Below are 13,352 nucleotides of genomic sequence, written 5' to 3'. Positions count from 1 at the left end.
GGGGAGGAGAGGTGGAGGAGGAGGAAGAGGGAGGGGTGTGTGGAGAGACCAGAGAGGGAGGAGAGGTGGAGGAGGAGGAAGAGGGAGGGTGTGTGGAGAGACCAGAGGGGGAGGAGAGGTGGAGGAGGGAGGGAGGGGTGTGTGGAGAGACCAGAGGGGGAGGTGAGGTGGAGGAGGAGGAAGAGGGAAGGGTGTGTGGAGAGACCAGAGGGGAAGGAGAGGTGGAGGAGGAGGAAGAGGGAGGGGTGTGTGGAGAGACCAGAGGGGGAGGAGAGGTGGAGGAGGAGGAAGAGGGAGGGGTGTGTGGAGAGACCAGAGGGGGAGGAGAGGTGGAGGAGGAGGAAGAAAAAGGAGGATACAAAACACAAGTTAGTATCTATCACACATATCATAGGACACACTCAATAAATATCAGATAAGTCAGGAACCGGAGAAAAAGCTACATAAACAAACTGTTCGACAGACCGGCCTTACTTAGCTTCCACTACACAGCATTTAGCACAATATAAGAGAGGTCTTCAAGGATTGCCTCCATTCATCTCTAGCACGGAGTTTGATTCGGGTACAATAGTGCTGGCTGGGATCTGTTCAGCACAAACACCATGTGATTGGAATGAGGCACGCATCTCCCTCAGCGACACAAAATGGACGCCCAGTCAGAGCTAGACCTCTCTTCCTCCTTCAAAAGAACTCGACCGAGTGCCACCCAATAGGACAGCAGGGAAACCAAAGTAACTAAAGAAACAACGAAAAATGCACTGAGGGGAACGCTGAACGTGGCAAGCCAAAAGCACACTCTGTTCAATTCATGGCACCGCACAACGCTCCTGGGCTTGTCGTGAGCGAAAAGGAGAAGTTTGAATTACACTGCTCCCGGACACACAAAGGGCTAGGGAGAGGGGCGCGGTGATGTCATCCTTACGTGACTTGATGTTGGCGTCTCGGTAGGTGCCGTTGAGGATGGCCAGCTCCATCAGCTGCATCTTCTTCAGGCTGTCCTCTCCCTCCGCCTGGAGCACAGAGAGACAGGAACAGTCACACAGAGACACAGGAACAGCCGCACAGAGACACAGGAACAGTCGCACAGAGACACAGGAACAGTCGCACAGAGACACAGGAACAGTCGCACAGAGACACAGGAACAGTCGCACAGAGACACAGGAACAGTCGCACAGAGACACAGGAACAGTCGCACAGAGACACGGGAACAGTCGCACAGAGACACAGGAACAGGCGCACGGAGACACAGGAACAGGCGCACAGAGACACAGGAACAGGCACACAGAGACACAGGAACAGTCACACAGAGACACAGGAACAGTCACACAGAGACACAGGAACAGTCGCACAGAGACACAGGAACAGTCGCACAGAGACACAGGAACAGTCGCACAGAGACACGGGAACAGTCGCACAGAGACACAGGAACAGTCGCACAGAGACACAGGAACAGGCGCACAGAGACACAGGAACAGGCACACAGAGACACAGGAACAGTCACACAGAGACACAGGAACAGTCACACAGAGACACAGGAACAGTCGCACAGAGACACAGGAACAGTCGCACAGAGACACAGGAACAGTCGCACAGAGACACAGGAACAGTCACACAGAGACACAGGAACAGTCACACAGAGACACAGGAACAGTCACACAGAGACACAGGAACAGTCACACAGGAACAGTCACACAGAGACACAGGAACAGTCACACAGAGACACAGGAACAGTCACACAGAGACACAGGAACAGTCACACAGAGAAACAGGAACAGTCACACAGAGACACAGGAACAGTCACACAGGAACAGGCACACAGAGACACAGGAACAGTCACACAGAGACACAGGAACAGTCACACAGAGACACAGGAACAGTCACACAGAGACACAGGAACAGTCACACAGAGACACAGGAACAGTCACACAGAGACTTGAATATGTTGAACGGCGACTCACGTCTGCACACATACCGTAAGACTTGGAGCACAGACACACTGTATGATTGTCTCACATCAGTACACACACACCGCACGCACGCACGCACGCCCACGCACGCACGCACGCAGGCAGGCAGGCAAAAAGCAACCAAATGGCATCCGATCCTGCCAGACACCGAAAGACACATACACAAACGTTCCTACCAATTCTCAGCAATTATTTACTGAAGTGATTTGGTTGGCAGTTTGAAAAGATCAAGCAGGAGCCCAGATCTAGATTCAGTAGCAGCAGGGTATCCAATCTGCCACCGCATCTTTGATATTTACTTCAGCCCTTAATCGGCTCATCTGCCAGAGTAACGAATGGGAGGAGAAACACTTTGTTCATCAGTCAAACTTTTCCACATCACTGGGATGATTCATCTCCACGCCTAGAGCAACAATGCGTTTTCAAAACGTAACGCAACGAGACAGAACTTGATCACAACTTTGATTTGGGGAAAAGCGGTAAAGATGAGAAGACGAGGGGGCGGGGAAAAGCAGTAAAGATGAGAAGACGAGGGGGCGGGGAAAAGCAGTAAAGATGAGAAGACGAGGGGCGGGGAAAAGCAGTAAAGATGAGAAGACGAGGGGGCGGGGAAAAGCAGTAAAGATGAGAAGACGAAGGGGCGGGGAAAAGCAGTAAAGATGAGAAGAGGAGGGGGCGGGGGAAAAGCAGTAAAGATGAGAAGATGAGGGGGGGGAAAAGCAGTAAAGATGAGAAGATGAGGGGGCGGGGAAAAGCAGTAAAGATGAGAAGACGAGGGGGCGGGGAAAAGCAGTAAAGATGAGAAGATGAGGGGCGGGGAAAAGCTGTAAAGATGAGAAGATGATGGGGCGGGGAAAAGCTGTAAAGATGAGAAGATGAGGGGCGGGGAAAAGCAGTAAAGATGAGAAGATGATGGGGCGGGGAAAAGCTGTAAAGATGAGAAGACGAGGGGGCGGGGAAAAGCTGTAAAGATGAGAAGACGAGGGGGCGGGGAAAAGCGGTGAAGATGAGAAGACGAGGGGGCGGGAAAAGCGGTGAAGATGAGAAGACGAGGGGGCGGGGAAAAGCTGTAAAGATGAGAAGACGAGGGGGCGGGGAAAAGCTGTGAAGATGAGAAGACGAGGGGGCGGGAAAAGCGGTGAAGATGAGAAGACGAGGGGGCGGGGAAAAGCTGTAAAGATGAGAAGACGAGGGGGCGGGAAAAGCGGTGAAGATGAGAAGACGAGGGGCGGGAAAAGCGGTGAAGATGAGAAGACGAGGGGGCGGGGAAAAGCGGTGAAGATGAGAAGACGAGGGGGGCGGGAAAAGCGGTGAAGATGAGAAGACGAGGGGGCGGGGAAAAGCGGTGAAGATGAGAAGACGAGGGGGCGGGGAAAAGCAGTGAAGATGAGAAGACGAGGGGGCCGGGAAAAGGCCTGACGTGTGCGTGTGCGTCGTCTACGGAATCACAGTGAACATACTTTTAGAAAACACTCTGAGCCAAGCCTTCGGGAGCCAAAGACAAAACACACAAAGGGCTCCTGTATCTACTGTAAACATCAATACTTTTTAATAAGTAAAGACTGCAGTGATTAATAGCCTATGAAGAGAAGGCACTGCAGGAATAAATCCCTCTGACTCTGTATTGAGTCAACAGAGTCTACTGTTGTTCCAGAGGAGGCTGGTATAGAATGAATGGAACGGTATCAAACACATCAAACATATGGAAAACCCCGTTTGACTCCTTGCCATTCATCCCATTCCAGCCGTTACAATGAGCCCGTCCTCCTATAGCTCCGCCACACCAGCCTCCTTTGTCTAGTTCTATCCTTGAGTGGTACTGTTATGTTCAATTCTCTTTGAGCAGCAGTGTAGCATTGATATAATGTGTGTGTGTGCGTGTTTTTGGAAGTGTTTAAGGACAATACAGTGTCGTCCTCTGCACATTCCTCTCCGATTATACGGTAGGGAGGTGTGGAGGCTTTTCGATCTTGGACAATGGACACCAATGGATGACTCTTGGTCTGTTTGCTTTCTAGTCTGCCTTCAGCTTGCAGTTGTTGGCCTGGGCCAGTGAGTGGTGCTGTGTTGTCACTCATATCAGTGAGTCCAGTAGGGCTATCTTAACACCTCCACTGTTACAGTCTGTATACTGCTGTGATGTGGTTCTGGCCAGGGATGCACGTGTGAGAGTCTGCTGCCCGTGATTGCTTGGCCCTCTACTTTAGCTGTCAGTGTCAATGGCAGTAGTCCACGAGTCATGTTCTCACATGAACCTCTGTGTGTCTCTTCTTAAAATCTCCCAGCTAGGAATATCACAGGAGGTTGCTGGCACCTTAATTGGGGAGGACGGGCTCGTGGTAATGGCTGGAGTGGAATCTGTGGAATGGTTTCAAACACATCGAACACATGGTAGCTTTTGCTCTTCTCCACCTCCACCTCTGCTGTGACAGTGTTGCCGTGGGCCCTTCCCGCTCCCACAGCTAAACGCTGCCAAGCACAGACACAGAAAGGGCCACCTCTCTGTCTCTCTCTGCACAACTCACACAGTAGCACAATTCAGCAGCCGGCCACAGACGCTGGAGCGTGTGTTTTTCAGTGTGTGTGTGTGTGTGTGTGTGTCTTACATTTTTTTTATTGTGTGCGCTAGCGTGAGTACCCATTTGTGTTTACATGGGTTGTATTTCCAGGTGGCGCAAGTGTCAAACGCGCGTTCTGCAATTGACCTGTCTAGCATCAGCAGGCGCTGAGTTGGGAGAGGTGGCAATATTTTAGGTGGGTCTTTTTTTTAAACAAGCACAAAAGTACCAATTTCATGCAGCGCTAATGGGAGGTATTATAAGACCCATCCAAAGCAGGTCTTATCAGTAACACAGTTGGTAATGGAGTGGATTCTGGGTGCAGAAGCAGAGCTTATCCAGCCATGACGCATAGTGCCCATGGAAGGAGAGATGTGCCTTTTGTACCAGTAAATCTCGTATTTAGAACCCCCCCCATTTAGTTTAATTTGATTAAAACCGAAGCATAGTCTTTTTTATCCTGGCCATTGTCCAAGTAGCCTTTGAATAAAGGGGTTTTAAATAGTCTACTGAGAGTGACTTGAAATATTGGAGTTTTTTTTTGTTGCCCTCATGCTTTTTCATTATTCACAATTCACATACCTGCCTACTTCATTTCTCTTGTTCAAGTGGGCTGATCCATCCCCATTTTCAAAGAGCGCCCCTCGTCTGATTAACCAAAGAGCGCCCCTCGTCTGATTAACCAAAGAGCGCCCCTCGTCTGATTAACCAAAGAGCGCCCCTCGTCTGATTAACCAAAGAGCGCCCCTCGTCTGATTAACCAAAGACGGGCTCCTCTAAACTCTTCAGTCCTCTAACAATTCCATACCAACTGCACACGTTCTGGAGAATGTGCCTCGCACAAAAGGCAACGAACGGTATAATTGACAGGAGCCTAGTCATTTTGTATGGATGTGCGAATGTTATGCATAAAGACATCTAGAGGCCTGAATGTGCACGTGATGCCAACGAACGAGAGAAGTGATCTTTTTGATGTCATGCTTCTGACCCCGCCCTATTTCGACAGACAGTTTGATTTGATTTGATTAAAAACCAAACCTCCCCGCCACTCAATGTTATTATTTGTGTGTGTGTGTGTGTGTGTGTGTGTGTGTGTGTGTGTGTGTGTGTGTGTGTGTTTGGCTCGTGAGACTGCTTTGAAACAAATATGAATCACCGAAGCTTTATTAAAAGATCAAGTTTGGGAGCAGCAGAACAGTGAGCGGACATCGCCTTTGTATGATTCTATTTGCCGTCTCCAGTTCTTCTTTTGCAGGCGTGTAAAAGCCACCATAATCTACCTTAATATTATATACCCACGGGGAGCGACTATGGTGCCTGTAACTGTATCAAGACCAAGCCTATTTAAAACAAGTTCTTTCCTTTTGATTCAAATGATTCACTCTCTTTTAAAACAAAAGTCTGATCAATAGTGAATTGAATCTTGTTTATGGACCATGTTTGGCATGTCCATGGCTCAGACATGGCAGACATAATGCAATTTACAGTAGGCCTATCAGTGTGAGTACTATGTTTCCCGATACATTACAATAGCTGTGCGGCAACGCTCCCCATCCAACCTGACAGAGCTTGAGAGGATCTGAAGAGAAGAATGGGAGAAACTCCCCGAATACAGGTGTGACAAGCTTGTGCTTCAACAAATACTGAGTAAAGGGTCTGAATACTTATGTAAATGTGATATTTCAGCTTTTTATTTATAATACATTTGTACGAATTAAAATAAACTCTTTTTGCTTTGTCATTATGGGATGTTGTATTTACATTGATGAGGGAAAAAAACAAACAATTTAGACATTTTAGAATGAGGCTGTAACGCAACAAAATGAGGAAGAAGTAAAGTGGCCTGAATACTTTGAGTGCACTGTATTTCCATATTGAAGCCATTCAATTAGGCTTCTTACAATGTTGACTACAAACATGTTCCACATATTTAGCAAAGATGGGCTAGGCCGACATACATTTTGTTATTTTGTTTCTGTAGGCTATTTAACAAACTCGGCTATTACGGAGTAACATTCAAATAGGAGTTGATGACCGCGCAATACATACAATGGCGTAAATAAACAGCTTGAAGCAACCAAACATTTTATGCTATGGAGCATATGCTGATTGGCCAGTGAGGGGTCAAGCATTGACACCCCTACAACTTGTTTATTCATCAAAACCCAGCCCTTTCACGCCACCGCCAGCCACTGTGCCCATAATTCCGGTTGTGAAATGATACAAACATATTTCTGACACACCATTGCGTTAGGTTTGCTGAAATAGAGCCCAATGTATGCGTGTGTATGTCTATTTTTGGGTGTGTTTAGACGTGTGCTTCTACAGTTCACACTTGCTTCGTTTCTGGTAAATAGCAGCAAACATCAATAAGGTCGATTTCCGTCAAAATCCAATCGCTCCAGACGATAAACCCTTTGAATCTGCTTCTTGGTTTTTCATTATTCCTTCCTATCTGTCCCTATCGGCACCTGCAGCGAGCCTACAGTCTGGACATGAACTGATCTGGAGCGCCATGTGTTCTCGAATTTGACGGGACCCATGAATTCAGTGGCAGTTAATCCATGACCATGGGAACATGCCTATAGCCGTGCAACAGTGTGCTTCCCAGCAGTGACCTCTTAACCCCTTTCAAACAGATCTTTGATTTGTCTTTGATTTTCCCTCTTTAGTTAAGACTGATTTATGCTAAATGCAGATGCCATTTCCAGTAGATTTGGTCCTCGTCAGCTGTTTGGAGTGGTGAATGCATGTTCAAATGGGATTCGGTCGACATTGGGAAAAGCATGTCAGAAAAATAAAATAGATGATGCAGAGAGGATTCAATCATCCTGCCTGGTTCTGATGTTCAAGAGAGATACAACTCTCGCGTGTCATGCATAACTGAACCTTAATTCCTGGTTGAGTGGAGGGAATATTGCAAATGGTGTACTGTATGTGCTTTACGGTCAAAACCCCCCAAACAACTATCCCCATATCTACTGAACAGAACACAATGACAAGATGAAAAATGACCCAGCAGAAAAGATGTCATTTCACATCCATTGAGATATTAGTAGAGCGAATGTCAACGCAGACAGACTGCTATCTATCTCTGTGTGTGTGTGTGTGTGTGTGCCACGGTAAATACAATCTTGTCATCCTGTAACCAATCAGAATGACTCATTAGATGTAATCGGGGAAGTGAGTGAAGAGAATGAACGCTCTCAGATCTGCAGGTTTGATTTTCCTTTGTCTACGTGTCGGCCATTGATTTCCCTCCCACTGCTGTGGAGGGAGGCTGTGACTGTTGAGCTGTTGATGTGATGAGCAGAAGATCTGTCTGTCTGTCTGTCTGTCTGTCTGTCTGTCTGTCTGTCTGTCTGTCTGTCTGTCTGTCTGTCTGTCTGTCTGTCTGTCTGTCTGTCTGTCTGTCTGTCTGTCTGTCTGTCTGTCTGTCTGTCTGTCTGTCTGTCTGTCTGTCTGTCTGTCTGTCTGTCTGTCTGTCTGTCTGTCTGTCTGTCTGTCTGTCTGTCTGTCTGTCTGTCTGTCTGTCTGTCTGTCTGTCTGTCTGTCTGTCTGTCTGTCTGTCTGTCTGTGTCTGTCTGTGTCTGTCTGTCTGTGTGTGCGTGTCCAGTGGCACATCCCGCTTTGGGAGCCTTCTCAGGTCACGCCGTGTGGAAATGTTTTTTATGTCAGCTTGCATAAAGAGGAATCATTTCGCTGCTATTCAGGCTGGGGTCACTATGACCTTTGGAGCACAATGACTGCCAGCCTACCCCCTTTCCATCACAGCCTGTCAGATTGAAGCTCTCTCTCTCTCTCTCTCTCTCATCTCTTTCTTTCTCTTACACTCTTTCCTTTTGCTTTGTCTAGCTCTGTCTCTAACTTTGGGCTTAAATATGATCAGTAAACACCTATCGCTTTCTCATATTTTACAGAACAAATTCCAATAAACATTTATGGTTGAAATTCTCATTAAATTGCAGCTCTTGTCCTCTGTATATTTCTGGTAAATGACATGAAACAAATGCAAAGTAGAGTGATGACGGTGATAAAACCGATTAACACAGTGGTAAAAGTGAGTCTGGAGTGAACATTACAACATTACAGCAGGTTTTACAATGTAACTCCCCCTCTCAAGGGCAAGGGCCTGCGTCTGTCAACTCAGACAGCCCCTCCAATTGGCTGTTTAGGAGTAGGAGGACGGGCAGGGTCGCGCTCTAATTGGCTGGAGTGGGACACGGAGAAGGACAGGGGTGGATGTGGAAAACAGACGCCCCCCCTCTTTCTCTCCAGGAACTCATCCCACTCCCACCGAGTACAGCTGCCATCTCTGAACATCGCCCCTCTACTCCCCCTCTCTTCCCTCCTCGGTCCTGGCAGCCAGCCACGGCGTCGCCTCATCCACTCATGCGTTCCCTGTCTCTCCCCAACCACGCGGACACTGACCAGTTTCCCAACAACCAGTTTCTCCCCCAAACTTTAAATCCAGCGACGTCCCATCTCTACTTGCACCAGAGCCACTTGCACCAGAGCCAAGAGAGGGGAAAGGACTACAGCTAATGAGATCAGTCATTTGAGAGGCTCTGACGAGGGAAAGTCTGGCCCGGGGAGTTTAGTTAACTGCAAGGCAGAGCTTTTCCTTCCAAAGACACAGTCCCCATTAATTACAGTGCAGCTGTAGACAGGCAGGAGTGCAGGGCTGAACATCACACTGCATTACGCCGCCCTTCCTTTAAGCTGAGACAGAGGCAGGACACGGAGATGCTGCTGATCAGTACAGAGAAAACATTCTGTGTTGAAAAGCCTCGTTTCCTGTGCGTTTTAACACGCACGCACGCAGGCACACGCACACACACGCACACACACACAGTCCACATGCAGAATGTACACACACCAACCGTCCACATGCAGAATGTACACACACCAACCGTCCACATGCAGAATGTACACACACACACACACACACACACACACACACACACACACACACACACACACACACACACACACACACACACACACACACACACACACACACACACACACACACACACACACACACACACACACACACACACACACACACACACACACACACACACACACACACACACACACGAGAGAGAGAGAGAGATAAAGACTCATGTAAGCCTCAGCATTATAGCTTCATCAGTGTAATTGGCTCTTAATCCAATATATATGTTAATTAGAGTTGTAGCACCCCTTTTAATTGGCCTAGCTGGCTAATTAGATGAACACTCGTTAAAACGCACAGCGCAAACACCGTCCATGTTTACCCACCAACGAGGCCAGAGGCCATGGTAGCAAAGGCTATATTCCCCTATTCAACATGTGTAGGATCTGTGACTTCAGATCCTACACAATGCTGACGCATCAGAGAGAATAGTGGGCCTTCAAGAGTCAACAAGTTGTTACAGGACTTTGTGCAACTCAATGTCCAAACACCAATAAGAGGTTTGATTAAGTAAGGCTCAAACAGCTATAACCTGGCCGTCTCTCCTTTGTCTCCGGGCTCGCACAATGAGGAGAGATGAGGAGGGTACAATGAGACCACGGGGTTCTTCTGAGAACAGTCTAGGGCCGGGTGGGGAAAAAGTGTTTCCTGGTTGGGAAATAGGTGTGTGTCTGTGTACGTGCGTGCCTTTAAATGACACATTTTGTTTCATCTCCCACAATAAACCTGGAGTGTTGGCAATGGCATGTGTACATGTACCTGCGTAGTGTGTACTTACTGATGAGTACTAGCTAAGTATATTTGTCCAACTGTGTGTGTGTGTCTATGTGTACTGTGTATGGTAACTAGCCACCGTGTGGCTTTCTCACGCACACACTCTCAAAACTGGGTGAGAATTCAAAGTCACGGTAGGTCACGGGAAGTAAACGGGAGAGGGGGGGGGGCGGGAGGCGACTTAAGGAAGCCTTCAGCATCTCGCCTGATAATCTTTGAGAGTTCCCTGTGCTGCTCCAGGCGCATGGAGCTTTCATGTTAATTGGCTTTGGCAAAAGAGAGAGGGAGGGAGGGAGGGAGGGAGGGAGGGAGGGAGGGAGGGAGGGAGGGGGAGGGAGGGAGGGAGGGAGGGAGGGAGGGAGGGAGGGGGAGGGAGGGAGGGGGGGGTGGGAGTGGTGGTGTCCCCAGTGCATGAGGTTACTGTGTGTGATCTCTGCAATGTTAATAGGCTGCTCTGATAGAATGCCTAGACATGACTGCATCACGGCCAGACACTTGTCCTGGAGAAAGAATGTAGGATGGGCTAGTGTTGTGACTCCAACGCGATATGATAAAGGTTAATACCGTATTAGCAGAATCAGTCAATATCAGTACATCAGTTGGATGGCTTATAATGCACATTGTTAGCAGGTTACACGTGTGACTACATGTGGAGGTTGAATTGAGCTCAGGGTAACATAGCAAAGACTGTATGATTTCAGGATATTGCAGACCCTTTGGGGCCTTGTTGTATGAGTTGCTGTTAGTGGTGTTTCTCTTGTCGAGATGTGGGTTTTGTTCTTAACTGACTTGTCCAGTTAAATAAAGGTTACAGACACAAAAAGTCATTTTGTTGGCATTTACGTGTGTCCCCATTACCAGTAATACGTCATCAAAACCTATTTCTTTCACTTACTCGCTGTGCTGTTTCGTTGTTCATTTTTTCAGTCGTTTCATTCTCAACCAGGATCGAGCCGTGAAGTTTCAGCTCTGTCTGCCCGTGGCCTCTCTTCCTCAGTGCGTCACTGTCACTGTGTCCGCTTCCATCTTGTCCAGCGGTGTATGTAACGTTGCACGTAAACCCTGTTTCTTGTCTGCATCCTTGTACCTAGCACCGCGCATGGCGGCGACAGAGTAAAGAAGCCCAGAGAGAATGTGCTTGTTCACAGCCTCTAGTAGACTACTTTTGCAAGTTTTAACCCCGCCGTCTGTCGCCAGCTTTATTGAGCAGGAGTTTCAATGCCCGGACAGAGGGTATCCCGTCTGCTGCAGACGCAGTTGATGAGCTTATTTCTTGGCAGACGCCCGATGTTGCCATTTTTAGCTAATATCGGCCGATTCCGATATGCTCACCGATATATCGCGCATCCCTAGTTGCTGTGTAAACACCAGCCCAAAAATATGATAGAGCTACTATCCACCGAACTGTATCTAACATGTGTGTAGTGATCTGTATTACTATTACTACAGTGATACGGTTGGTTATTATGGTAAGGTTGTTATGAGGCTTGGATATCCTCTAAAATAGGACAGTATTAATGTGGCCCCTTTCCCTCCCACAAGTCTGAAAGAATAACCCTGGTGCTAGGTCACTGAAATGGGACAGCTATCCTTCCTACTTCTCCTTGTACCTAAAGGTTAGAAGGATTTATGCACAAATCCAGTAATGGAAGGGGTTGTATGACTTGAACGACATGATTTGGGTGACGAGCAAAGAGCAGTGACACAAAGGGAGAGAGTGATCTCCATTCCCATGAGCTGGGTACATTAGGAATGGATGGCGCATGAAAACCTTTCCGTGTTTCATTTAGTTATGCCTGCAATGCTACAGAGCTAGAATCTGCACGCACACACGCGCACACACACACACACACGCACACACACGCGCACGCGCACACGCACGCACACGCACACGCACACGCACACGCACACGCACACGCACACACACACACACACACACACACACACACACACACACACACACACACACACACAATCACACACACACACACACACACACAGACAAACCACACACACACACACACACAATCAAAGGCACACAGTGGGTTACTCCACCATGCAGGGCACCACTTCCTACCAGAATACAGATCAAACCAGGAGGGGAGCATAAACTCATTAAATATACAGCTTTGAGAAGGATGGACATCTCATAAGCAGTCTCCGCCCAAAAAAAGGGTCTTAAACTCAGTTGAGTGTTTGGAGATGGCACAGACATGTAGCTACAGTATGAGAGCCGTTAGGCTTCTGCGGGCCCTCTCTCAGAGGGATACATGAATACAGTGGCTTGTTTACCCATCCTTGGCACAAACTGGGTTCACATGATAGATCTTAAACAGCAATGGGGCATGGGGGAAGGCATCACCCTGCCGCCGGTGATCTCTAACAAAATGCCAATGGGATAGATCCTAACAAAATGCAATGGGATAGATCTCTAACAAAATGCCTTATCTCCCTTTAACAAAAGAAGACACTAACAAAATGCCAATGGGGCCTTCAAAACAATGGGATAGATCTCTAACAAAACAATGGGATAGATCTCTAACAAGACCAATGGGATAGCCACAGCGATGTCAAAATGCCAATGGGATAGATCTCTCTCCGATCTGTCTGTCTGTTTAACAAAATCTGATGCCCAATGGGATAGATCTCTAACAAAATCAATGGGAGATACAAAATACAATGGGATAGATCTCTAACAAAATGCCAATGGGGATCTCTAACAAAATGAGAGTCTCCTAACAAAATGCCAATGGGATAGATCTTCATGCCAATGGGATAGATCTTCTCAATGGGATAATCTTCCAAAAAAGAGGCCAGATTTAACAAAACAATGGGATAGATCTCTAACAAAATGCCAATGGGATAGATCTCTAACAAAATGCCAATGGGATAGTCTAACTAACAAAACAATGGGATAGATCTCTAACAAAATGATGAAATATAGATTAACAAAATGCCAATGGGATAGACTCTAACAAAATGCCAATTTTTTTTGATCTCTAAAAAATATATGTCCTTGTAACAAAATGCCATTATTCAAAATCTTAGATCTCTAACAAAATGCCAGATAGCAAAATGCCATTCTAACAAAAT

At 47.4% G+C, this 13,352-nt stretch overlaps 1 protein-coding gene across 2 annotated transcripts in view; it reads right to left on the bottom strand.

Moving 5' to 3' along the window:
- The window catches only part of LOC124038175 (protein quaking-like), a 120,747-nt gene that overhangs the window by 9,902 nt on the left and 97,493 nt on the right, over positions 1-13,352 (bottom strand). For both annotated transcript variants that reach the window (XM_046353704.1, XM_046353702.1), the window contains exon 5: positions 923-1,010. In XM_046353704.1, the coding sequence (XP_046209660.1) occupies positions 923-1,010 (88 nt within the window). The remainder of the gene's footprint in view (positions 1-922; positions 1,011-13,352) is intronic.

The sequence above is a fragment of the Oncorhynchus gorbuscha genome, linkage group LG06 (genome assembly GCF_021184085.1).
Source record: "Oncorhynchus gorbuscha isolate QuinsamMale2020 ecotype Even-year linkage group LG06, OgorEven_v1.0, whole genome shotgun sequence".
Lineage (NCBI taxonomy): Eukaryota > Metazoa > Chordata > Actinopteri > Salmoniformes > Salmonidae > Oncorhynchus > Oncorhynchus gorbuscha.
This window is presented reverse-complemented; position numbering and strand designations above follow the sequence as displayed.